Source organism: Anguilla rostrata, chromosome 9, assembly GCF_018555375.3.
Source record: "Anguilla rostrata isolate EN2019 chromosome 9, ASM1855537v3, whole genome shotgun sequence".
Taxonomy (NCBI): Eukaryota; Metazoa; Chordata; class Actinopteri; order Anguilliformes; family Anguillidae; genus Anguilla; species Anguilla rostrata.
In genome coordinates, this window is record NC_057941.1 from 24243712 (window position 1) to 24271019 (window position 27308).

General features: G+C 53.9%; 1 protein-coding gene across 3 annotated transcripts in view; it reads right to left on the bottom strand.

Annotated features, from left to right (window-relative positions):
- Positions 1-27308, bottom strand: part of cblb (Cbl proto-oncogene B, E3 ubiquitin protein ligase) — a 73333-nt gene that overhangs the window by 21441 nt on the left and 24584 nt on the right. For all 3 annotated transcript variants that reach the window (XM_064351190.1, XM_064351189.1, XM_064351188.1), the window contains exons 4-7: positions 16381-16527; positions 7760-7916; positions 4863-4984; positions 1452-1589 (exon numbers count right to left, since the gene is read on the bottom strand). In XM_064351190.1, the coding sequence (XP_064207260.1) occupies positions 1452-1589; positions 4863-4984; positions 7760-7916; positions 16381-16527 (564 nt within the window). The remainder of the gene's footprint in view (positions 1-1451; positions 1590-4862; positions 4985-7759; positions 7917-16380; positions 16528-27308) is intronic.

Consider the following 27308-nt stretch of genomic DNA (forward strand, 5'->3'; position numbering starts at 1 on the left):
TGTTGTTGCAGGTGGGCGGCGGGAGCTCAGGCCGCGCAGGTGTCGACCAGATTCCTCCTCTTCCGAGGCGGAGAACCTTTCAACGGCGTCCCGCGTGATTGCGCTTTACGCGCCGTACTGCCCACCGCGAAAACCGGCACTGCGCAAAGGGTACACTCTCACAGGGAAAACCAGCGGCGTGTTCTCCTGCGCCACGCGGGCCGAGGGGAAAGCGGCACTGCGCAAAGGGTACGCTCTCACAGGTAAAACCAGCGGCGTGTTCTCCTGCGCCACGCGGGCCGAGGGGAAAGCGGCACTGCGCAAAGGGTACGCTCTCACAGGTAAAACCAGCGGCGTGTTCTCCTGCGCCACGTTGGCCGAGGGGAAAAAAGACCGCTGGGAGCGCTGGGTAATGGGAGAGCTTCAATAATTCAAGCAAAAAAATATATATATATATTTTTTTAGAACCAGCTTGAAAGGAAACCGAGATGTGAGCCACAGCGTGAGCAGAGCCGTCACTGAATCAGTGGCTTAATGACACAACCGAGGCTCTGTGACATACGGCTGCTTTCAGTCGCTGAATCAGAGACTGAACAGGCGCTAAAACTCTCCTTTCTGCACCTACCACGGCACTTAATATCGCGCTTTACTGCTATACGATGGCTACTGCCGTCAGCTGGGACACTAATGACCGGCGCCGAGTCTCCCCTTTAAACTCGGGATAAGAACGTGTGCTAAGCGCCTAAAGGTAAATGATCTAATGCAAGCCGGGCTCATTTCTGCGACCGACGAGGTCTCGACCTTCCATCGCTAAGTGCTAAAAGGAGAGGGGATGTGAGAGAAGGGAGGGGTGTGTCTGGCTCCACCCCTGATACGCACTACGGAGTGGGACAGGCCTGGACCACCCTGCCGACACCCCAACGGGCAGCCTTCAGAAGGCCGTCAGGGCCACCTCTGGGCTCAGGACGTGACCTCAGTCTCCCATCACGCCAGTTTTCCCACATCCTGCAGCTGAGCTGTCGCGGAACCTTCCGGCGCGCTGGACTCCGTCTCCCACATACAGTTTGAGTGCCAAATCCTCTCTGGCCAAAAGCGCAAGCGTGAAAGCGAGCGGCCGTGCTAGAACATTCTTTAACTTGGCCGTGTCCTTTCCACAATTAAAAATGCTAAAAACAACGTCCAGCACGGGCTTATTTTGTTTCTGAAGCCGGACCAGGGATGAAAGGGGAGGGGCTTCCAGGGTTCAGCCTGAATCCACGATGCTTGGTGACCACGTGCTCAGGGAACCCAACACTCTTTCCAAGCATCAGACATTTTCTCTGACATTTACTGCATAGGGGGAAATAAAATCCCATACCAATTAAGCCCCTTTTTAAGAAAAAATATCCCCCAAAATACCAAATATCAAATGCAAATATATGATAATCCCCATGCCCGGAGGAGGTTAAGGGCGGCGGTGGAGAGACACATACAAGCCTTCTCTGCAGCCGTCGATGAGCGCCTGGAACAGCGGCTTGTTGTGGGGGATGGTCTGCAGGATGTTGCCGTCGTTGGTGACGTAGCCGATGGCCCACTGGCCCAGCCGCGTGCAGCTCAGCCGGAAGATGTAGCTGTGGGGGGAGAGAGGAGGGTGGAGGCCCAGTGAGTCAGAACCATAAACTGTAGAAAGATATGGACAAAGTCACGGTGACGGCACCCTCTGACTCCCCACGGGCTTGGTGAGAACAGAACACGGGGGGGAAAACACAGCATGCGTAATCTAAGCACAGGCGGGACCCGTAATGACGTGTATACGCTGGCGGCGTCCTCGCTCTGCAGGGTGTGGGTGGGGTTGGGGGGGGGGGCGTGGCCTAGCCTCGGTCTCCAGCCGAAAGGCGCGTCCGCTCGAGTGCCCGCGCCGAGCGTGAGCCGCGGCGCTATTTAAAGACCTGGCTCAGCACGTGGCGGACAGCAGGTACAGCCCTGCCCTCACACGCGTGAACCGCTGCCCTCCGGTGAAGGTGCCGCAGCTCGGAAAACTGACGCGCTCGTCTGAGCTGCTCTGAAAAAACTGTTAGTGATGCGATGCTCTGAACTTCACACTCAGAAACTCAGCCCCTGGTTTCGTTAATGCAAATGAAAAACCACCGTGTATCTGACAGAGAAACCATGTGTTTCATCCAATTCATTTTGCGTAAATAAATGAACAAATAAATAAAGCATTTGAAATAAGCAATAGTTATTCGACTGAAGCGATTCTTTTCCTTGCTTTACTTTGGACTGGCAGTGTGTGCTTCCTGCAACCGCATGGCCTTGGCGACTCTGTGTTTGGATCCTGCCTTTAAGACCCTTTGTCTGAGGCTCTCTGTATGTAAAGCAGCGAGAGCCATTACTTTTATCTTCTCAAACGGGAACGCTGCCGGAATGCAAAACCCCGTCAACAAAGCCGAAAATATGCGCAGAAAATAATCAAAACAGCGGCTATCTGCTTCTCTGCACATCAGCGTGAGCGGACACGAATCTCCTCAGCGGGAGCTCAGACTGCGCATTACCGTCAGGCTGCAGGCTGCTTCCAGAAAGTTCCACAGCCGACGCCGCTGAGCCTGGACGCCGCAGACGGACAGAGGACTGACTGCCAACCCAGGGACTGTTTCGGCGATTGCTTTATCATATTAAAGCTATTTTTAATCCTCCCGCCGAACGCGGTTAAACACACATGGCGCGCCGGGCTCTGAGCTGCCGGCGCGCGGCTAGTCCGGGCTCTGAGCTGTCGGTGTGCGGCTAGTCCGGGCTCTGAGCTGTCGGCGCGCTGGCGCGCGGCTAGTCCGGGCTCTGAGCTGCCAGCGAGCGGCTAGTCCGGGCTCTGAGCTGTCGGCGCGCTGGCGCGCGGCTAGTCCGGGCTCTGAGCTGCCGGCGCGTGGCTAGTCCGGGCTCTGAGCTGCCGGCGGGCGGCTAGTCCGGGCTCTGAGCTGCCGGCGGGCGGCTAGTCCGGGCTCTGAGCTGTCGGCGCGCTGGCGCGCGGCTAGTCCGGGCTCTGAGCTGCCGGCGGGCGGCTAGTCCGGGCTCTGAGCTGCCGGCGGGCGGCTAGTCCGGGCTCTGAGCTGTCGGCGCGCTGGCGCGCGGCTAGTCCGGGCTCTGAGCTGCCGGCGGGCGGCTAGTCCGGGCTCTGAGCTGTCGGCGCGCTGGCGCGCGGCTAGTCCGGGCTCTGAGCTGCCAGCGGGCGGCTAGTCCGGGCTCTGAGCTGTCGGCGCGCTGGCGCGCGGCTAGTCCGGGCTCTGAGCTGCCGGCGGGCGGCTAGTCCGGGCTCTGAGCTGTCGGCGCGCTGGCGCGCGGCTAGTCCGGGCTCTGAGCTGCCAGCGAGCGGCTAGTCCAGGCTCTGAGCTGTCGGCGCGCGGCTAGTCCGGGCTCTGAGCTGCCGGCACGCCGCCGCGCTTCACGCCGAGTTTAGGGCCCGCCGCGTTTGGAATTCACTTCGCCGTGCGGTTTCGGTTCGCCGCTCAACGAACGCGTCGAACGCGACCGCGAAGACCGGGCGCTGGCGGGAAGAGCAAAACACCAGAGGCCGAAAAACCACTCAGCGTTCACGTTTTCAAAAAACGACACGGCGAGTTCAGACGGCGCGCGGCGCCGATTTCGTTTCTGTTGACGCGGACGCAAACGCCCAGACGCTCACATGAAAGGGTTTGAGCTTGCCTGCAGTACAGTGCAGGCTCCAGAGCTGAGAAAAGCAGAACTGATGGCTTGAGAACTTAAGCGTCTTCTCTTATCGTGAAGACGCTTATCTGATTCCATCGAACATTTGGTCTGTCAGAAGATAACCGTCTTGCGGAACCCTTTGCTAATGGCTTCCTCCGAAAATGCGACTGGCTGGTCTTAAAAATAGCCGTCCCCCTCCCTGCGGGCTAACGTGTGGTGTAATAAGCATTTGCAATATCTTGTTATTTTCTGCTTAGAAAGCTGATCCCCTTGCGTGAGAAAGACAGGACTAACAGCGCGGGTTAATAAACAGCTGCTTTTCTACCTTCTAGTCAGGGGGAATCTCCCTCGGAGACTGGTGTGTGTGTGTGTCGCTGTGTGTTTGTGTGTCGGCGTGTTTGTGTGCGTGTGTGCGCATTTGTGTGAGCCCGTGCATGTGTGTGAGCCCCATGTGTGTGCGCATGTGTGTGTGCATGTGTGTGCGTACGTGCGTGTGTGTGTGTGTGTGTGCGTCTCCAATTAGTGTTCCAGACTCCACGCCTCTGGCCTACTGCCTTTTGATTTTCCTGGATAAGAAACGCAAGAGCAATAATTACAGTAAAAACAGCCGAAATAAAAGAGGAGAGAGATCCGGTGGCCTGTCATGTTGTGGCGTGCGCTGGTATCGGAATCACCGTGGAGACGGGAGCACACCGGCGCTTCATCTCCTGGCCGGAGGGGGAGAGCGTGACAGCTGCCTCTCCTGGCCTTCAGACCGCCGCTGTTTCAGATAACGACTCAGAAGAGACGTCCAAGACCACACACGGCCCCACCGCCCCACCCCCTTCCCTCCACCTCCCAACGCTTTAGTTTGTTTGGCTTAGTCACTCTGACGCCTGAGTGCAACCAATCACCGGGGTCGAGCTCAGGCCGTGCCCCAGGCCCCCTGGGTGAAAAGAGGACCCCTGAAAGGGTTAGCGCCCCTCCGCTCCTCACTCTCCCCATTATCTCACCTCCGCCCTTAACGGCCAGCCGTAAACGCGCCCCCGGGGCCCGCGCCGCGCGCCAGCCTCTCCCGTTTCTATCTAATCGGGTAATCATTGCGGGGGCCATCGCCGCGGTGACGGCCGCTCCTCCGCGGCGGGCTGGAGCCGCGGGCGTCTGACGGGGCCGGGGGAGGCCTCCCGCAGGCGGGCCGGTGACTCAGAGGCAGATGGCCGGACCCTCACCTGCCAGGCTTGTTGATGTACTTCTGCAGACGGGCCTTCACCTCGTCGTAGGTCAGGAAGGCCATGTAGCCCGGGTGAGTGACGGCCAGGAAGTTCCAGTTCCTTAGGATGGAGCCCCAGGGCTGAGGGAGAGAGAGAGGGAGGGAGGAAGGGGGGGAGAGAGAGAGAGACAGAGAGACAGAGAGAGAGGAGAGGAAGTGGGAGAGTTGTTATGCCATCTGCAGAGCCCCTACACCCCTGCCCTGCCATCTGTAGAAGCTATCGCACCTATAACATTCTCCCTCTGCACTCCACACAAAGAGGCTACACCGCTGAGACATGCACACACGTACGTGAGCACAGACACACACACACACGCGCACACACACACACACACACACACACACACACACGCGTGCAGACACCCCCACACACTCTCTAACGTGTGTGTCTAAAAGGTCATGTACCTTCCTCTTCAGTTAGGCTTACTGGGCCTCATCAGGCCTCAGCTTCACCTCAGAGTGTAAAAGTAACACTGTGTCTGTGAGGATTGGAATACAGACCCAAGTACTTCACACTGACAGCACGGAAACAGCGGTTACTGAGTGTTACATAGTCCCCCGAAGCCAAGGGAAAGCAGACCCCTTCCTCCCGTCCTGCATGACTTCACGGACGTTACTGAGGAAACTGCTGTCTCGCCGCGATGCCGGAAAGCGACATCCCAGCAGCACGAGGGACGATGGCCCTCCCAAAACAATGGCCAACAGGGGAGAACCCTCCTCACGGGACGCCATTCCAACGGGTCGTCCAAACAAATGGAGCAGTCTGTTTCACAAGGTAACAATCAGGCATGGGCGGGCAGACGAAGGGCCGCGTTGGCAAACACACAGAGAGCGGAACGGGATGAGTCATCCAGCGGAAGCCATTTGCGGGCATTCTGAGGAGTATTCTTAGACGCGAGGGCCAGCGGCAGAAACACAGAAACCTTAGGGAATAATGCCAGCGCTAAGGGCATGGACTGGAACAGGACCCAGCACCGACGACAAACCGCTGTGCTAGTTCTACCAATGCGCTAGCTCTGCCGTTGCGTTAGCTAATGACAGCCTGCCGCTGCGTTACCTCTGCCGTTCTGTTAGCTAATAATGCTGCGCTAGCTCTGCTGCTACGCTAGCTCTGCTGTTGTGTTAGTTCATGACACTGCACTAGCTCTGCCGTTGTGTTAGCTCATGATACTGTGCTAGCTCTGCCGTTGTGTTAGCTCATGATACTGCGCTAGCTCTGCTGCCGTTGTGTTAGCTCATGATACTGTGCTAGCTCTGCCGTTGTGTTAGCTCATGATACTGTGCTAGCTCTGCCGTTGTGTTAGCTCATGATACTGTGCTAGCTCTGCCGTTGTGTTAGCTCATGATACTGTGCTAGCTCTGCCGTTGTGTTAGCTCATGATACTGCGCTAGCTCTGCTGCCGTTGTGTTAGCTCATGATACTGTGCTAGCTCTGCCGTTGTGTTAGCTCATGACACTGTGCTAGCTCTGCCGTTGTGTTAGCTCATGACACTGTGCTAGCTCTGCCGTTGTGTTAGCTCATGATACTGTGCTAGCTCTGCCGTTGTGTTAGCTCATGACACTGTGCTAGCTCTGCCGTTGCGTTAGCTCATGACACTGTGCTAGCTCTGCCGTTGCGTTAGCTCATGACACTGTGCTAGCTCTGCCGTTGTGTTAGCTAATGCCGTTGTGTACGCTAGCTCTGCCGTTTTGTTAGCTGACAAAGCTGCGCTAGCTCTGCCGTTGCGTTAGCTCACGATGCTTTTAGGTGTACAGCAGTCAAGTGGGAAGCGCTGGCTCGATCAGGAGCGCACTGATTTCAGTTTCCCTCTGCGTGTACACCAGCTCCATCTCCAAACAGCGAGCCGTCTGGTATTCTCTGAACAGTGCGGAGGCGTTTCCTGTAAATCGAGTAATACGGCTCGCCCGCCCGCTTTGGAAAAAAAGGTTACCCCCAGACCTGCCCTGTTCCGAGGAACGAGAAAGAAAACACGTCTTGACGCCCACCCCGAAACCGTGATCTTTCTGTTCTGAGCATGAGCAGACGGGGGGTGCCCCCACAGCGCGGGCTGACTGTTCAACGAGAGAGCGCCACGGCAACCGCTCGCTGAGACAAAGCCTGGCACCGCAGGCGTCCCGTGCTCTACGTCGCTTTCTCAAGGCCCGTTTCCTCCCGCCGACAAACAGAGACAGACCCAGCACACACCCAACACACAGACCCAGCACACAGACCCAGCACACAGACCCAGCACACAGACCCAGCACACAGACCCAGCACACACCCAGCACACAGACCCAGCACACACACCCAGCACACACACCCAGCACACACACCCAGCACACACACCCAGCACACAGACCCAGCACACAGACCCAGCACACACACCCAGCACACACACCCAGCACACAGACCCAGCACAGACCCAGCACACAGACCCAGCACACAGACCCAGCACACACACCCAGCACACAGACCCAGCACACAGACCCAGCACACACACCCAGCACACAGACCCAGCACACAGACCCAGCACACACCCAACACACACACCCAGCACACAGACCCAGCACACACACCCAGCACACAGACCCAGCACACACACCCAGCACACACACCCAGCACACAGACCCAGCTCCGTGTTCTTCAGCTCCGCCTCCCTAACAGTGACGTGCACACATTCCAATACGATGCATCCTATGAATATTCATGAGGGGACACGGCCAAGTCCAGAACAGCGGCAACGGATGTTCTGTGCTGTAACGTAGCGCTGGAATTTCCGTTACACAGCGGTACTTCCTGTCGATGACAGAAGCAGGAGCCAGCCGGCCGGCTGGTCTGCAGGACCTGCGGTGGAACCGCAGGGCGAGGGAGGTTACCTGAAAGAGCCTGGTGAAGATGTCGAACTCGAAGACGGAGATGTAGTCGTTGCAGGTGAGGTCGATGGTGGACTTCAGAGCCATGGCCTCCAGGCCCGAGCTGATGGGGTGCACCTCGTGCAGGCACTGCCGGAACACCTTCCACGGGACGATGGTCCTGGGAACGCAACGGGGACGCCCCAAAGTCACTTCCCACAGAGAGAAACGCAGTCCCTGTACACTTCACTCAAGGGGTTTCATTTTCTAGGTGTCCTATGGCACCGACCCCGAAACCACCCCCCCCCCCACTTAACATGTTTTACTGAGTATCATGCTTGTGAAAACACAAATGAAACCACCCCGCAAAGACACAACACCACAGCCAGCCTACTGGATTCACAGGAAGCAAATCCGTTACGCACACCCATGTTTTGTTTTGCCAATGAATCGGAGGGTCTCCACTGCAACACAAACGTATCGCGACCATTTGCGGCAACTCAGCACCGCAGCACCAAACTGGCTCGTGCTTCCCGGCCACGGCCAGCAGACCGCGAGGGAATGGGCACGGCGGACAGATTCACGAAGCCTAAACCGTTCAGACGCCCCGCTAATCTCGCAGGAAACAGGCTTTCTCGGGAATCGAGTGGCCCCGTCTAAAAATGGGCAACGCCGATTTCACGAGGGGCGATGAGGTCATCCCGGGACAAGATGCAAAGCCACGCCCAAACGGCGCAACCGCGAGGCGCGTCTTTGGATACCCGGCGGTTCCGGGGAAAAGAAACTCACGCGCTTACGCCGACCTTTAAAAAAATGGCCCGTCGCCAGGTGAAACGTAACCGTGGGAACTGAAGGATACCGTGAGGTTAGATTAACGCTCCAGATAACAGAGAAAAGGAAGTCGAGGCGACTGCACACGGAGGCGTTCAGAGAGACGCGGGGGACCCGGGAAATGGCGGAAAGCGAAAGCACGCGCCGAAAAGGGGGAAAATGCCACGCCTCGCTCTCCCCTCTCGCTCCATCCCTTTTTATTTAAATGAGCGAATCAACTTCGCCGTGAGTCACTAAATATTCACTTGGCTGATAGAGTTATAAAAAAATGCGCGCCCCTACAGCATGTTCCTGAGGGAGATCAGCTCACTGTGCTCCCCGCAGAGGAAAGGTAAAGGCTCCAGGCGGTAATGAGATGTGTTCTCTGAGCCTGACGGCTCGCTGACTCTGAAGCCTGGGCGAAGCGGGGAAGGCGTGCCGGTCGGCGGAATGCTGATTTGAGTGGCGGGGGGCCGTCTAGATCGTTTGATTACAAGCCTAAAATTGTGCAGCGAGAGAGCTCAATCAAGAAGAAATTATGTTTCAAACACTGTGGAGGGCAATGTGTGAATGCACACACATACATGCACACACACACACACACACACACACACACAAACAACTTTATTAGGTACACCTATCTAGTAATGGCTAGGACCCCCTTTTGCCTCCAGAATCATGCAATAGCATCACAAGTTCCTGCTGATTTTTCTGGCTGCACATTCATGCCGTAGTCATAAAGGGTTGCAAATGGTACGGGTATGCTGTGGCATTCATATGATCCCCAGTTGCAGGCTGATGTGTGCCAATAAAACAGTCCCCACACCATTACACCACCACCACAATGTGTGTGTATATATAATATATAATATATATATATATATATATATGCGTGGGCTCTAAAATGGCTGTTAAACTATGCCAAAGGCGCTGGTAGTCCTCTGTTTTCACGTTAACCTTTACACACTGCAGTCATAAAAAAACAGAAGCGTATTTATTCTATCATCAGGGCTTACTCTGCATTAAAACAATCTTGACGCAGATGCTGGTGGCCTCGGTTAAGCCTGTAAAGGTCACATGCAGCCGAAGCGCGCCTCGCGTCTTTCCTGTGTGCGTTATCACCGCCAAACCGCAGGGGAAGCAGGAGACCTCAGTGTGACTCCGCTCTCAGCCAGTTACTGCTTCGTCCCGTTAACCGTGCTCTTAACGCCGCGCGGAGCCCTGGACAGCCCGCCGAGCCGACCGCCGCACACAAAGGGGACGGTGTTCGCGCGCGAGGAAGAGGCGGCGGGCCCGGGATCCCGCGGTTAACCTTTGTTTGAAGGCGTCCTGCCAGGAGGGGGCGGGGCTACGGCGCCTTCGGCCACAGCCGGTGTGTGTGTGCGTGCGTGCGTGTGTGTGTGTGTGTGTGTGTGTGTGTGTGTGTGAGTGTGTGTGTGTGGGGGGCTGCAGCTTGGCGGATCGACAGCCCTCTGCATTTTGAATGCGTCCCTTTAACGCGTACGATTAGCATGCATTAAATATTTAAACACCCCTGGAAACGACGCACTGCATTCACCATCCGCGGAAGACGCTTTCTTAGGCTCTCATTAAAAGGCTGGGGGAGGTTTCAGCAGCAGGAAAGGATACAGAACAACAACAAGCAGCAGCTTCAGCCAAAGCTGACTAACCCCATTCTGAAGATTCTGATAACATGACTAATAATTGACCAGCAGCACTAACTTTTAAAAAAAAACATTCTGAACCTGCTTTAACACAGCCAATTAGCATTTTCTTCCTGCACACCAAAAAGCTCTGCTCTCAGTAATATCAGACGAAGGCTCTATTTTAAGAGCTTCTGACCCAAGCTGCCTAGGTTGAAACCTAAACCAAAACAAAGATCTAGTTCCAGCAGAGTTCACTTCCTAGGTTATGTTTACACGTCAAACGGGTGTGTCCGCCCACAGGTCTGAAGGCCAGAGCTGACTGTTCAGTGCTTTAGTGTTGACAGAAGCACAAGATGTGATTCTTGGCCTCTCTCTCTCCCTTTCAGAGCTGGTTTTACGTCACTCTCCGTTAACTACCGCTTGCATTTCTGAAATAGCTTCGTAACAGTCTCCATCTTTAGAGGTTTACGTGAGGATTGAAGGCACGCGATTCTGTCTGGAACTATTTAACACTACAGAGGTCAAGCAAAAAGAGAAACGTAAGAACAGAAACCCGTCGCCCAGCCAACGGCGAAAAGCCAGGAACGACGTTGCTAAGACACCTCTCACGCATCCGCCTGCGCGGACTCTTTCATCGCGCCATCCGTCAGGCGCTCATACGGGCGGGCGGGCGGGCGGGCGGAGGGATTAGGACCCCCGCGTGACTGACGCAGGTAGTCACGACCGCTCCGGGCTGCGCGGGGCCGGGTTCCGATGGAGGAAACCGGAGAGGAGCGTGCAAATCCCTCCCCCTGACCCCGCGACCCCACGGCTCTGAGCAGCCTTCGCTCGGCTTTCGAACCTCGCCGCCGCTCTCCCGGATCCTGAAAGCGGAGAGAACTCCGCACGTTCGGCCGAAGATGGTGCCGGATTTGGGGGGCGGGGGCGGACGGTCTGAAAGCTCTAAAGCTTTTGAGAATTTGAGAAAGCCCAGCACGTCTCCGTTTCCCTTTCATCTTCACCTGGATTCTTTGGGCCGCGTTTGAGAACAGTCGCCGACTCTTGAGGGTAAACTGAAGGTCGTCTGGGAAACTGAAGGCACTTCCACGCACTCTCCAGATACTCTTACCAAGGGCTGCTCGGGGTGCCATTTGCCTGGCAGATATTACAGTACAAATGGCAGGTGAAGAGGAAACAACGTGAGCTAAAATGACTAGAAGTACCAAAACCCTTACAGGTTAACAGGTGTGGTCTCAAACGATAGTCTATGACAGTGTGCCTCAGTGACATGAGTCAAGGACGTGACATCATGAACAGCACACACGGATGAGGCTGGAGGCGGCCCAGAATACAGGATTAAGAGTGATCTTTTCCTGAAGCTCCTGGGGGGCTCGGGGGCCTGTGTGGGATGGCCACAATGTCTACAGGGAGGCAAGCCTTCACACAAAAACACTGCTCTGTCGCTCGCATTCTTCCGTGTCTGGTTTCTTCTCTCTCTCCCTTCCTCTCCTCCCACCCTCCTCGTTCTCTCCCACAGCTCGTAGTTCAGTGCTAATTTCACGGTGTCCTACTGGCACAGCACAGGCACATAGCTGGCGAGGTGAGAGGCAGCAGCAACAAACAACTAATTACAGATTTCGAAACTCCAAAAATAAATCTCTCCCTCTCACCTTCTCTCTCCCCTCTTCATCTCGCTCTCACCCCCACCTCTCTCTCCCTTCCTTCCTCCCTCGCTCTTTCTCCTCCTCCTCCTCTCACTCTCTCCTGGCTCAGTGCCCCCTCCTCTTTAGCACTACCGCGTCCCAGCATCCTCTCCGACACTGACACCGACACCGAGCTGAGGAAGCTGAACCGGCCAGGTCAGCAAAACAGGGGGAAGGGGGAGGGGCCTAGTGCTGCTGAGGACCCGCCCCTCCCCCTGAACTGGCCTTGTCCCCGCCCACCCGAGAGCCACTCCAGAGGAAACGCTGGATCAAGCGGAAATGTAGAGTGTCAGCCGGGGGAAAAAAACAAGGACAGCAAACAAAACAAAAAGACTAAATTACGAACAATGGCTCTTTCATCAGGGTTTTGAAGCATTTTTGTCCTGTTCCTGCAACAATGCACTCCATTAATAAAGCAAGCTAGCCCTGGTTTTCATTCCATTATCTTTGCTTTTGCATGCAAGGGAGGAGGAGGGGGGAAAAAATCTGACATCCTGGCTGGTGGCCTTTGCTGTTGCCGTTGGAAACTGCACTTACATTAGCTGGCGTTCATGATCTGCATTTAAATGAGCGTTTTAAAATAGAAAGGTTGATGTGTGGGGCCTCAACCATTCAACAGTATAAATTATACTTTAACCAAATCACTCATCAAAAAAAAGGAAAGAAAAAGTTTAATTAAGCATGTGCTCCATTAGTTGAAGCGTTAAAATGCTGCTTTTAGTCGATCACCGTGAACGTCAGAATGAGTATAAAGATGGCCTCTGAATCACCTCCAGCACGGGGGGTCACCGAAATGGAAGGAAATGCGTGTGAGTCCCATTCTCCTTCAGCACTCAGCAGCAGAGGGTTCGAGGGAACGTGTTCCCAGGCAACAGCACGGATGCAGAGGGGGGCGGAGGCGCAATGAGGCCACCACAGGAGTGACCGAAACACAGGCCGGTATTCAACCCAGCTCCCAGAGTCCTCGCTGCTTCTGGAGTGGCTTATTCACCGTCGGCCGTGCCCGCCCCGCCCCCCTCTTCTGAGGACTGCAGGAGTTGTGAATGCGTTTGGGGAGAACGACTCTCTCTCCAAACCAGCGTGTGGGAGCGGGCGAGCGGGACGGGCGGGGGGCGGAGCCCTTTTTCGGCGGCGTATGGGGTCCCACCCCCGGTCTCTCCTGACTGGGGGGGGGGGGGGGTGTGCCTGTCCGTCATCACTCTCGTCGTTAAGGCTAGGCCAGGCTCCACAGCTGGCTTCCTGTTTCGGCGAGCGAGGAAGAGGCGCCCCAAGAAGGCGAGGGCAGAGCGGTGAGCGCAGACCGCAGCATGAGACCGCTCAGCGACAAGCTAAACGCACGGGAACCATGGCGACAGATGACCTCTGCCCTCCGTGGTAATCTCCCGCTGTCCTGCCGTAACCCTCCCCCCAACCCCCCTCCCGCAGTGCGAAGGCCCTCCTACCTTCCGTCCGCCCCCCTCCCGCAGTCTGAAGGCCCTCCTACCTCCTCCCCCTCCCGCGTGCGGCCCCCTACCTCCGCCGCCCTCCTGACAGTGCAGCCCCGGGTTTGTTTAGCCTCGGGCGCTAGATCTAGGGAGGTTTCAGCGCCGGAGGCCGTTCTCCTGAAAACTGATCCCGGCGAGTCCTCAGACCCGCCGCTCCAACACGCGGGAGGGGAGCCAGAGAGCTTTCCAGGGTCTGAGCAGAAGCGCACACGCAGCTGTCTGCACAGGAACCTGTGCCACGGCGGGTGGGCGGGGGGGCAGGCGGGTGGGCGGGCGGGGCTGAATCCCTGGCGTGACTGCGCACAGATGCCCTTGGGCGATGCACTGCACCTGAGAGGCCTGGGCAAACATCCGGCTGCACTGCAGCAGTCACCCTGCACCAGGGCACCGGACACCAGGCTAGTCCTGGAGCGAGTTCACTTAGGAGCACCTCACATGTCCAACCAAACTTCATCCGAGAGTTGGCTTTTATCACAGTGTTACTTTGTTACCTTTTAAGATCCCTTAACACAGACACTTTTAGAATCTCTTTACAATGACACTTTTACATTCAGCAGTCTGGGACCACGGAAGCAAACTCAGCGCAAGCTAACCTGGACAGCTTTTACTTTCCTCTCATTTAGCTGCAATATGCTGCAAATATGTTTTTTCAAGTTATAGTCCCTATATTTCACAGCAGTGCATTTTAAATTACTGCACTCTGACAGCTGCAATATAATTAGTATATTTTCCCATGCATTGTGACACGTCCTAATATCTCACCAATATATTCTGAGTATATTCAATTTCTGACCAGACACAGGTAATGTTGGGGCCAGTGCATGCACTGAGAGAATTAAAGACACATCCGTAAGTACACCTGCCCCCATTTCAGCAGCCTGAAGGGAGTGTTGGGGGGGTTGGGACAGTGCTGAGGACTCTCTTGCCCTCACGCAAGCCCTTCAGCGGGAGGAAAGACACGCGCCGAGCTCGGGTATCTGTAACAGCCGCACTTCCTCCCCCTCTTCGTCCGGGAAGCCGAGCTTCGCCAAAATCCATAACGCGCCTCTTATGAAACGGGATCCGCCCCCGAGCCCCGCAGCCTGCGCTCTACCTCCAGCTCCAACACGGGCGAGCGGGGACCAGGAGGCTCTCTCTGCCACTCTCTGCCCCGTCCCCCTCCCCCTGCCCCGTCCCCCTCTCCCTGCCTCCCCCTGCCACGTCCCCCTCTCTCTCTCTCTCCCTCTCTCTGCCCCGTCCCCCCCTCTCTGCCTCCCCCTGCCCCGTCTCCCTCTCCAGAAGGAGCAGAAGGTTTGAAGAATCCCTGTAACTAACGTCTTTACACGCGCTCGCTGTGGGGGCGTGGGACGGATCAAAGCTTGCCACTATCCAAAGGAGTCCAGCGCTCGAGAGGCCAGTCTGTGAGCCTACAGAACGCCCCCGGTCCCCTGCTTTCAGAGAGAGAGAGAGAGCTGGAGCTCTACGAGAGCAAGGTACTGCGGTTCACACAACACAAGCCTGTAGAAAATAAAAGAAATGTACTATTGAAGAAAGAGCTTTCAGATGAAACTCTTCACAGAGAACCGCGCGAATCTCGATGGAGGATGAAGGGCCGGGCCGGGGAGAGGCGTGGGCGCGTACTCCGGGACAGGCAAGCCGAAATCGGCCGCGGGGTGGAGAGGAGCGGGGCGAAAAATCCGCTCCTGCTTTCACCATCTCTGTGGGGCCGAAACCACCTGAGACACTAGCATCGTGCTGCTCCCGCACAGTTTCACCCATGCAAATTAACCCCAAAGCTGCATGCAAAGCATACCCAAAAGCCTCTGTGCTTCAACCAGAACTACGGGAACCCGCTAGTGTCAGTTTTCACCTGAAACTGTCAGCTGCCTGTTTCTGTACTATCGCAGGAATACCGGTTCACATGAAACATCTGACAGTCAACATGGCAGTGTTCCCGGAGCGAGATGGAGGAGTTCTCTCATCTTTATAAGACCTAGCCCAGCATGTTCGTAGGGGTCCCACAGTAAACCGTGAGGTCCCACGGGAGGACCACAACTCCCAGAATTCCCTGAAGCACCTGCCACTGAAGTATGAGCTTGGGCTGGGCGGTATTCCGGTTTTTCTGGCATACGGGTCTGAATTCATGCAGCGGTACGTGATTTCAATGCTACGTTATTGTTTTTCATCCAATGGTTATTAAAAATTGCACACTGCAACAATAAGAAAGAATTTTGCAACATAAACTTGAGATTTTGATTGAAACTGGTGCCATTTCATTAAAAAGCGCGACGTGACATTGCAAACATCACGCGCAGAGAAGTCTGTGCAAACACAGGATGGAGTCGGAGTGACACCGGCAGTGAAAATACATCCGCCTCTGATGCATCCGGCTGTATATTTTAGCATATTTTTTCATTTAATTCTAATCCTGGAAACCTTTATTTTTTTTTTTTATTTCGCCTGGATATTTTGCATAGTAACATGCGCAGCTTAGGGTTTATATTTACTATAGAGATAGTCAAACGTAATTACCGCATTTTGATTTCTCCTCATTTTTCAACGAATGTTCTTTACGGTGTGTTTCAGTTGGCTTTGCGCGTAATTTGCACTGAGAGAGAAAACGGCGAATCGCCGTCAGCCTAAACGAAGACTGACAGCGATGCGCGTCCACTTCCTCTGCAAGCAGAGCCCGCCGCGGAACAGCTGTGCCTGCGCGACCGCACGGGAGAACTGCCTGTGCAGCGCGCAGCCTGCGGTGCGCAGTCAAGCCCATCTCAAAGGCCCCGGAGACGCTGCGTGCTAGAGATTAGGGCTTCTCTTTTCACATGGGGAACAGCCTTATTATACATTTCAAACAAATACCAACTTCTCCTAGCTTTCGGGAACTAGAAAGGGTACTCCCCTCAAAAATAGCAAAATTAAAATTAAAAATGCCCAACACTGCGTGACATATTCACACGTTCGATATTCAGAAATGCAATGAGACACAGTCAATGCACGCACAAACAAGCTCAGAGCTGAAAGGGTGGCTCAGCGGGACCTACCTGTCGCCAAAAAACTTTCGCCAGAACTCGGCGGCGTCGGCCTTGGTGATGCGGAAGGTGTCGCCCTGGAACTGCCCCCCGGGAAAGATGGCCTTGATCTCGGCCAGCATGTGGCTGAAGATCAGAGACAGCTTGGTGAGGTTTCGCCTAAGAGGAGAGGGAGAGAGAGAGAAAGAGTCACTTCAGCGGTTCTGAAAAAAGCTGCTCAGATCAGAAGCACAACTGGGCTAAACGCACTGACGCGCACGTGCACATACTCGCACACACACACACACACACACATACTCGCACACACACACACGCACATACTCGCACACAACACACACACACCACAACACACGCACACGACACAACGCACACGCGCACACACACACACGCACACACACACACACACACACACACACACACATACTCGCACACACACACACAATTCTCCAAACCAGGAAACTCCAGTCCTGGAGCACTGAAGAGTGGTTCTGAGGGTGACCAAAGCTCCACAAAGAACGATGTGACAAAACGACTATCATTACTGATCAGCATAGTGGAACTACTTCAGAAAAATGTGTCCAAGCTTATTTTTACATTTATCCTTTAAATTCCGGGGGTCAGAGGGCAGGTCTGAATCTGTCCCTACGGGCCTGGATCTGAATCTGATCATCCCCCAACAGCAGTAATGTGTACCACCACAGCACATGCATACACTCGCATACAAAAACAGTCATGTGCACAAAAAATGTACACACACACACTTGCAGTTGCTTCTTCTCACATGCTCACCTGCGCACAGACCAGTTTGCACACAGTATTCACACACAGTCAGCTGCAGGCATTCACAAACACACACACACACACACACACACACACACAAACACACACACACACATGTGCACGCTGTCAGTAAGACACTTCCCCACGTTATCAGCAGGGGTCCCCCCTGACTCCCAGGAGGACGTGTTCAAGCGGGGAAGCCAAGCCTCACGCCCCCGGGGGGCCTCTACGGGACGCGCGGGAGATTAGAGAGCGGCAGCAACCCCCCCCCTTTCTCCCGAGCGTGTGGGAGCGCCGCTGGCAGGACCGGCGTGCAGGCTGCCGAAAGCCAGGAGAGCGCCCCGCAGCGCGCCCGCCCGACGGACCGGACGCCGCCCGCACGCCCGCCCGCGCGCCGACGCGACCCTCACAGCGCACAGGAAGCGCGCGGGAGAGCCGTTTCCCCGAGCGGCTCCCGCCGTGCCTCGCGTTTCCTCTCAGAGACAATGAGCCGAGCTCAGCCCGCCCGTCAGAGACCACAGATCTGCAGGCTGAAGAAAGGAACACCTGCAGTCTGAACAGGAAGAGAGAGCCAGACGCGTACGCGAAGCAGCCTCCCTCCCGCGCCCTGCCGCTGATGCACCAGGCTCACAGCCTCGGCTGCGGCCTCATCTCTCACCCCTCCAGCGCTGGGGGGACCTCGCCGTGACGGCCTGGCACGCTATCTGCCACCAGAGCCACGCAGCCACGCAGAGTTATGCTTCTAAACCACGGCACTTCATCGCACTTATTTTCCATCAATAATGCATCGGTTCCCATCGCATGCTGGATGATTTGTGTGGCGATTCCTCCTTGAGCTGAGCCCAAAAGCAATGGAGGCGCCCACCTCCCCGCGCTTCAGATCGATCGCACTCCCGTTAAACACGTTACACGGCAACAGGTCGCAGCGCGTGCCCACGTGTGGCCACAGACCTGTTGCTAAGAGACCGGCCTGAAGAGCGCACGGGGCCGACGTACGCGACTGAAATGAAACAGCTGCCTACGCGTTCTATCCGGAGGTGCAGGTCAGCGCACCGCGAACTTCACTGGAGTTATTAAATCACACCGCGCTCAGCTCAACTCCCCTGACACCAACTACACTTCTGGACTCGGAGAACGAGATAAAATGAGAACTGTTCTGAAAAGATATTTGAAAATACTGCGGACGCGTTTTTGTTTTGGTTCTTTTATTAATCAGAGGTGTTTCTGCGCAGACAGCGGTGTCGAGGGTCCTGTTCGGTGTGGTTCCTCTCGGCAGTGCGATGCTGCAGGACAGGCACGGTGCAGAGCGGCTGTCTCATGAACACAGCTGCGCTTGCTTTCCGTATGCTGGTAGCCTCAAAACTACCTTCGGCTTCCAGCACTTTCTCTCGTGGTTCTTGATGTTTTATTGACAACAGGTCTGAATGATATACCATTGAGAAACCTACGAAATGATAACTTATATATAAGTATGTCTGTATATACAACAAGCATTCCTGAAAGCATTCACGGGCTTAGAACAATGGCATAGTTATTCATGTCTACTATTACTTGTATATCTTTTCATTATTCATTTGTCTCCTTTGATATTCGCATTTTATAATGAATAAATTAGTTTGAGTTCGAGGAAAGTCATAGTTCTGTGCATCAGTGCAGGGCATGATGGGATTGGGGGCAGGTTGGGCGTCTGCAGGTCAGGAGTGAGCCCGTATGGGGGTGCAGGGACCCCGTGAGGCAGCCTGGTCCCGGTGATTTGTGGGTGCAGGGACAGAGACCGAAGCGACCTTGAATGACAGACCAGTTGGCACGGCGACCACGCCAGAGTTATGAAGGAGCTCCAGGCAGCGCAGCAGCAGCATGACAACTGCACGCCCGCGACGACTTTCACATCCGCCCATCTGCCCGTCCGTCTGCCCGTCCGTCTGCCCGCCCCGGGGCTCCCAGGGGCGCCGCTGGCCCCCCCCTCGCTCCGAGCCCCCGGGTAACCACGCCCCCGCCCACAGCGCAGCGCTCCGGTAGAGCATGGCAGGAACCGGCAGCCAATGGGTGAGTCAGAGCGGAGCGCCTGAGAAGCAGAGCGAAGCGCGAGCGCTGGAGCAGAAAGGGCGCGTCAGCAAGCAGATCAGCGCTTCCACGACTCCGCAGAGGCCGGGCCACTGCTCACGGGCCGCAGCCAGAAACAGACACAGACACTGCTCATTGTCTCGTTCTTCTGAACATTCTTCTTCGGCGCTCTCACGGCGGAAGCCGCGAGGTTTGGGAACGTCCCGGCGTTTCGTCGGTGAAAGGACCGAGCTGACCGCGCTGAGAGAGACGGCTTGCGCTAGTCAGAGTGTGACGCGAGCAGGCTGGAGCCGGGACACGGAACAGAAAACACCGCAGCAGACACTACCAAAATAAACCTCTCAGTCACATTCACACACGGAATGTTTGAAGGGAAATATCAGGGCACTCTCAAACAATCACTCGCATTCCCTGCCTCTCCTAAAAAAAATTTAACCGCCGTCAAACGTGCTCAGAGGGCGGGCCGGGCGGGCCGGGCGGGAAGGGCGCGGGGGTTTGGGATTTGGGGCCTTATTATTGGGCTTATTCAGCCTCTCTGAAAGGATGGCCAGCAGCCGAGCGCTGCCCTGCGTTGGCCCCGCCCCCGCAGCGCCGCAGGACGCCAGCCGCTCAAAGTTCAGCCCCGCCCTCACAGAGTCCGCCACCGCGCCCGGCCCAGGCGAGCTCTGACCCAGCGCCGCCCCGGCTGCCTCGTGGCGTGTGATTACCGAACAGGAACTAAAGCAGAGACAAAAAATCATTTAAAAGAACTTTAATGACTTTCTTTGTGTAACGGTAATCTAGGTGTGCCTCGGCTGCGGCCAGCTTAATGCCACACGCCTGACTGTGCTCATCCGCTTAGTGCCATCTTTGTGCTTTCACAAACGTAATTGAGAAATTCCAGAAAGACAAACACGGCACGCGGATCAGGAAAGTTTCGGATTTGTCACTGCACTGCTGGGGTTCGAGCCACCTGTGTCTCATGGTGTGAGTGGTGTGTGTGTGTCATGTGATGAATGTGTGTTGTGTGTGTGTGTGTGTGGTGCTGTTGGTTTGTGTGTGTGTGCATGTTTGTGTGTGTGTGTGTGTGCGTGCATGTGTGTATGAATGTGTGTGTGTGTGTGTGTGTGTGCGTGCATGTGTGTGAGCACGAAAATCAGCGGTCACTTCTGCATCTTCCGCACAGCTTCCCTGTGCAGCTCCCCTGTGCAGCTCCCCTGTGCAGCTCCCCTGTGCAGCTCCAGCTCAGTCCGACCGAGCTTCATGAGGACGCCCGTTTCTCAGGGGCTGAAATGTGATCCTGGGATTGCACCGCAGTACCTATGACAGCACCAGCAGGCAAAAGCCTTCCACCGAGAGAGATGACTCTCTGGAGCCTTCTGTACACACCAAGCACAGCTGTTACTGCAGGAACACCGTTCCTCACACATAACCAAATTCTGTGTGGCCTGACTGTGTATGGTGTGTGTGTGTGTGTGTGTGTGTGTGTGCGTGTGGGTTTCTGAGGTGTGTTTCCGTTTGAGTGATGGTGTATCTGTGTGTTTCAGTGTGTGTGTGTGTGTCTGTTTCAGTGTGTGTTTGTGCATGCACATGCATGCAGGGCTATCTGACAGTTGGAGTTTCTGACAGAAAGATGTAAACAGAACTCAATAACCCGCATTCCTGAAGACCCGCTTTGGACACTTGCACAACATGCAGCAATCGCAACATGTTTGTGGTCTCCATGTAAATGCGAGTGCTGTAAGACCAATGCACCGCACCGCAGAGCAGTCCCTCTCTCTCTGCAGAAACTTCACTTCTCCTTTCAGATGCACTAAATATTCAGTCCATATTCTGTGCATACAGCATGCATACAGTAGGGCTTTATTGCTTCTCTGAGTTGGACTCATTAAAAGTTAATATATAATCCCCCTCACACAAGAACTCTATATATTGTGTGCTCCCACAGAATTAGATGAATGATTGACAGTGTTATGTTGGGTATTTACTGTAGCTATGGGGGAGCGTTGCTTCATAAATAGCAATGTGGGCACAGCAGCTATATGCTATCAGTGAGTGACTCATATATTTAAATCAGTGACTGTGTTCTGTTGTCGAGGGCAAAAGTCTCCTGCCAGCAATATGTGAAACTGGCAATAATGTGCATATCTGCCAATATAATGTTAAGTGTTACATTATCTTGATATAAATGATATTTTATTTCAATATATTTTCAGTGTATTCCACTTTCGGAAGAAATGGCTGATGCTTTGATGGCATCACAAAAACTCCAAACCTTTGGTTTTCTCCCCACAAATTAGATCATTATTTTTTTACACAGTGCTTTGTTTTTAATCTAGTCATTTTGATATTAGTTGTGTAAGGCGCTCCGGATGAGAGCGTCTACGAAACGCCTGTAATATAGTGCAACGTGATGTAACATTATATGTTTTTTTTCCACAATCATACCTGCATTTATGAGCATCATATGAGTATTTGTTTCGGGTTGTCTACGAACAAAGTCGTAAAACGTTCGTTTGCAGCTTAGCGGCTAACGGTGCTAACTCTTCCTGACACCTGTAAGCTTCAACTTCCCGCAAAGTTCGCACTTTAAGAAATGTTTTTTTTTTAATTTTTTTAAACAGTGACCTAGATTTTCTGTGAACCTGGCCCTGCAGCTGCATCGGCATCCATCGCCTTCCAGAGCTAGCGAGAAAAAAATCGATCCTAATCGATCCGATCTGCAACAATCACAAATCCTGCTGCAGCAGGAGGAGGCTGGAAGCCATCTAAATGATAATGTTATCTGACAGGTAAAAGATACGCATTCATAAGGCCTGGATTTTCACATTCACCTGGAAGGTTTAAAAGCCTAAGCAATTATCCCGCAAATCAGACAACATATTTATAGCTAGCTATCCGACACCCGCTCGTTCAAAACTTTCCTTTCCCATTAGTTACAGAGAAAATCATTTTGAATGCTTTTTTATTTTTATCCAGACTATGCAACCGTTTTGGCCCGAGTCTCCATCAGCAAATGTGGACTTAATGTTTCAAAAACACACCTTAAATAGGAAGTCGTCAACAGGAGTATTTTCAGAAACTCGAAACGTTGACAATAGGCAAGGCAACATCACAATCACTCCAATATTCCAAAAATTCCCATAACAATCGCAAACTACGTTCCCCTTCTCTGCTGTACCTACACACACAAAACCCAGAGACAACTGCAATTTATAAAGAAGAGGATGGAAGTGTTGGAAGTCCTATTTTTATCATCTACTAATAAAAATAAATGAATACAATTTGTATTATTGTAAATATAGCCTATACGTAAATGTGCCAAGATTAAGATTCTTCTCCTGCTTTAGAAGGCTTTAAATGATTCCAGCTCTACCCATCTGTCCAACTTGATATCCGCCCACAACCCCACTCAGAACGGGCCATTCCAGCGCGCTGGAAACGCCCAGAACACGCCAGGAGCGGCTGGTATTCCAACAGACAGAGGGGGAGACAGGGAAACGCTGGCTCTACCTGGAGATGAGACATCCTCTCTCTCTCTCTCTCTCGAACAGACAGAGGGGGAGACAGGGAAACGCTGGCTCTACCTGGAGATGAGACATCCTCTCTCTCTCTCTCTCATTCTCTCTCTTCCTGTTTTAATCCATTATTTATCTCTGGCCCTTCAGGGCGTATTACTCCACCAGGAGACGGGAGGTGAGATGGCTTATCGCTAGAACGGCTGGCAGGCCTGATGGTCCTGGGGCGGAGCCCTGACCCCGGGGGGGGGGGGGGGGGGAGGGACCGGGGGGGCGGGGGGACCGGGGGGGTGGATGAGGGTCGCAGGCGGCTGTCGAGCGCATTAGTCGCGGCCCGATCCTGGGATAGGGGGAGCGACGCGGGAGGCTAATGGGCTGGGGGCCCCGCCCCGGCAGGTCTGTCGCTCTCGCCAGATACCTATCAGAACCCCCGCCGTCTGGCAAGCTGCTGCTGCCTCCCAGCCGTCCGCACGGCACGGGGGGAGGGGCCTGGAGGTGGGGGGGGAGGCCAGAACAAAAAAACCACCAGCAACTGCCTTTCTGCCTCTCTTTGTGCCGTCATTACCATGAATTATTCACCCAGCTGAAATCAACTGCGGAAAGGAAATAAAAACAGACTGGTCCATTAGGGTTTGGGGGGGTGGGGTGGGTGGGATGGTGTGTGTGTGTGTGTGTGTGTGTGGGAGTGGGGCTCCTGAACGACGGCCCCACCTCGTTGTAATTTCAAGTCGCCGGGTCCTTCACGCACGTGTGCCCTGCCAGCCCATTAGACAGGAGGGAGCGGCAGGGGGGAGAAATCGCACTCTCTTTACGGTCCTATATCCGCCTCAACAGCTGAGACCCACCCCTCCAATGCAGCTCAGCGCCACGAACTTCATGTCAATGACAGGGATGCAAGTGTCCCTTGAAACTGGATGAGCGGAAAATGGACAGCGTGGTAATGAGCAGGCCGTACATACGAGCCCAGCTGATCCTCACAGGCAGAAGGCACTTTAAAATACAACCAACTGAACCAAGCGCGGTCTCATTGTTATCACTGCATGTCTGAGACAAGAACGGCCTCTTGTCACCAGTGTTTGTAAAACAGTCTCTGGAGCACAGGCAGGCGTACTTGCTCCAGGCATAATGTCCTTTGTGTAGGCGGCTGTGGCACAGGGGTGACTTTACGGTTGCCCCAAATCGGGTGAAGAAAGAATATTAAAATTCTACACACGATTTTGGCCCGATTCTTCACTGTCTTCCTCACTGCTGCATCTCAACAAGAGTGAACAGCAGTCAATGACAAAGACAAGAGAGCCAAAACGCTGATTAGTATGAAGATTAAGATTCCGCAGCCAAGACTCCATCTTCTTCATTATACACTCGAACGTGATTTGCGACGCCCTCGCCCTATTAGAGCGCACATCTATATTTGGACTATCGCTGTTGCTGTCTGTTGCTCTATTCTTCTGGCTTTCCTGTTAATAAAGATTCAGTGCATCAGTCAATACCCAGCACCTTATCTTTTCAAATGGGAGAAGTGGCAGTGCCAGCCTCCTCCGTTTCACCCTTGTGGGGACTGCACACAATACGTCTCCCCCACTCCAATCAATTCTGGCAACAGCAGCGATACCGAGGCCAAATAAAAGATAATGATTTTATCTGTTTTTAAAAGGCTTATTGGAATATATTCAAAGGACACAGCACAAAAGGGCTGCTAGCGAACGCACTGGGAAATGTTGTTTTGCACAGTGAGATGGGGGGGCAGAGGGAATACAACATTTTGTGTGCGGGCACAGAACGGATCGTCCGGTTTATTTTCGTACCGCAGCCGGCACCCCCGGCATGGGCGGGACGTTTCAGGCCCAGACCGACTGGTCACCCGTCTGTCAAATCCAGCATTGTGAACCTCTCATTCCCCCTCCCACTCCAACCCCCACCACAAAATCCCACTTCCACGCTCTCTCCCACCCCCACCTCCAAATCGCACTCCCACTCTTTCCCCCACTCCTACCCCACCGATCCCCTCCCACCCCAACCCTAACTCCCATCCCTACCCACACCCCCCCTCCAAATGCCACTCCCACTCTCTCTCCTACTCCAACTCCACCTCCTCTGCCCACCCACACTCTCTCTCCCACCCCTAAACCCCCCCCCCCCCACCTGGTACCGCTGACTGGCCGCGACGCTCCAGCGCCCTCTGGCCCTGGCCTGCTGGAGAATGAGCATGACGAGCGGGGAGCTTTCAGGGACAACAGCCACAGCTCCGTCAGTTCATCTCTCAGCTCATCAGGAGCGCCACACCAATTTCGTTTCTGGGCAAAATATTTTTTGCGGCGTTGAAAATGTGACAAGATTAAAGGGAACACAGAAAGAAAACACGGTTTCATTATTTCATGAGAAAATGCCAAAGGAACAATGTTTAACATGCAAATCCTCCCCACTGAACACATTCAACTGAATGGGAGATTAGGGCTTCTGCTCATTAACAAAGAACAGGTCCTGTCAACACAGACTTAACACTCAGCACCACAGACATCCTAACTTGGTAATCAAAAATGTCAACGTCAAAATGATCATTACTATTATTAATAATAATAATAATAATAATAATAATACTTCTGAGTTAAAAATCACAAAAAATCTTTTTTTTTAAACGTATTTCAAACAAAGTGAGGATAAAAAGATCTGTAAATGAAGAATAAAGCCCTACAAGCTGTCCAGGTTGTAGCCACACACGTGGAGCACACAGCCCAACAGAACTGGGACAAGCAGCACTGGACAATGTTAGCACGTGCATGCCCAGCCTCACGCAGCCAATCAAAACCAACGCAAGGGTGCCTCATTCAGCCAATCAGCACCCACGGTATGGGTGGTCTCACTGCACAGAGGAATTCTGGGTATCATTCAAGCACGTAGGGAACACAAATTGACTCAGTCCAAGAATTGCATTCCAGCCCACTAATCTCTTCAAGCACAGTAAGAGCGAGCACAGAATGGCACTTTACAGCACAAGGCCAAAAGACAACATCCAGACACACAACAAAATTCTGCTTAAAAATATCTTTTTCAAAGGAGAAAAATACAATTACAGATGTCCATATGACAAACGCACAGTGTCATAAAGATGTAATAAAACAAGACAAACAAGTGCTTTCAGGGGTGCACAAACAGCATTTATACTGAATTTCTATCTGAATGCAGCCTATGTTTTTGGTCATTTGAATCTGTTCCATGACTGCCAGTGCTGGGCCCGAGGAGGGCCACTGAGCGAGCCTGTCCTGCCAGACAGCTGCTTCTGCGAGGCCCGTCCCCCCACAGACATGAGGAGGAGGAGGACACTGACCCACACCCGTCCCAAGCTCAGCTGCTCGGACCCCTTCCAGAACAGCCCCAACACACATGCGCGCACGCCACCCACACACACACACACACACACACACACAAACGCGCACACACACACACACAAACGCACACACACACACACACACACACAAACGCGCACACGCACACAACGCACACACACACGCCACACACACACACACACACACACACACACACACACACACACACACCACACACACACACACACACACACACAAACGCACACACACACACACACACACACACACACACACAAACACACACACACACAACACACACACACACACACACACACACGCGCACACGCGCACACGCGCACACACAAACGCACAAAAGACTTCTCATTCTACAACTCTCTCTCTGCTCTCATTTAAATCAGGGCCATCGCACCATCCTGGCTGAAGAAATGAACCTAATTCAGCCAATGTACATATAAACATGCACGTATGCCTCTGGAAGGCATAAAAATCAATGTTCGGGCAGCGATTTCCATTTATCTAGAGGTTAACCTCCATTATCAAGCAAACACAAGCCGACCTATCAAAACTTATTTCAGCCGACATATGCACTGCCTCAGTTCAGATGGGACTTATGCAGATTTATATATCTACGTATTTACATATCCTTTGACTTCCTCATTTCGCTGCATAATGGGCGGGTAATTTGTACGTTCGCGGTGGGGACATCCTTCTTGGTAAATTTTACGTTCCATTTCGTTCGCTAGCCAAGCATAATTCAAGGTCCCCGCGCCAGCGGGACGGGTCGGGGGGAATAATGAGCACATTAATATATTCGCTCCGCTTTGCGGGCCCCTGACAGGTGCTCATAAAGAGAGATGAGGGCGGCGCAAGGAGAGCTGATGCGTCTGAACTCCGGTCATTCCCTAATGGGCCCCTCCCCGCCCCATACGGGCTCGCAGGCGGACTCCAGCGGTGCGGCGGGATTAATATTACCCACGTCACCTTGCTGCCGGAGCAAACGTTCTGCCCGAAGCACGTGCCGGTCTTCACTCACTCCGTGGTAAGAGCGAGAGAGCGTTGTGGTCCGGGCAGGAAAGGGAACACTTCAAATTAGCCTCCGCGCTCTGAGCTCCACCTCTCACAGCGAGAGCCTGTTTGACCAATCGGAGCAATGCAGCGCTGCACAATGCGTACTGTACGATGTGTAACGCGCATGTTTAATGTGCAGCGCAGTGTGAAACAAAGGTACCGCAGATCCACAGGGCCCGCCCGGTTC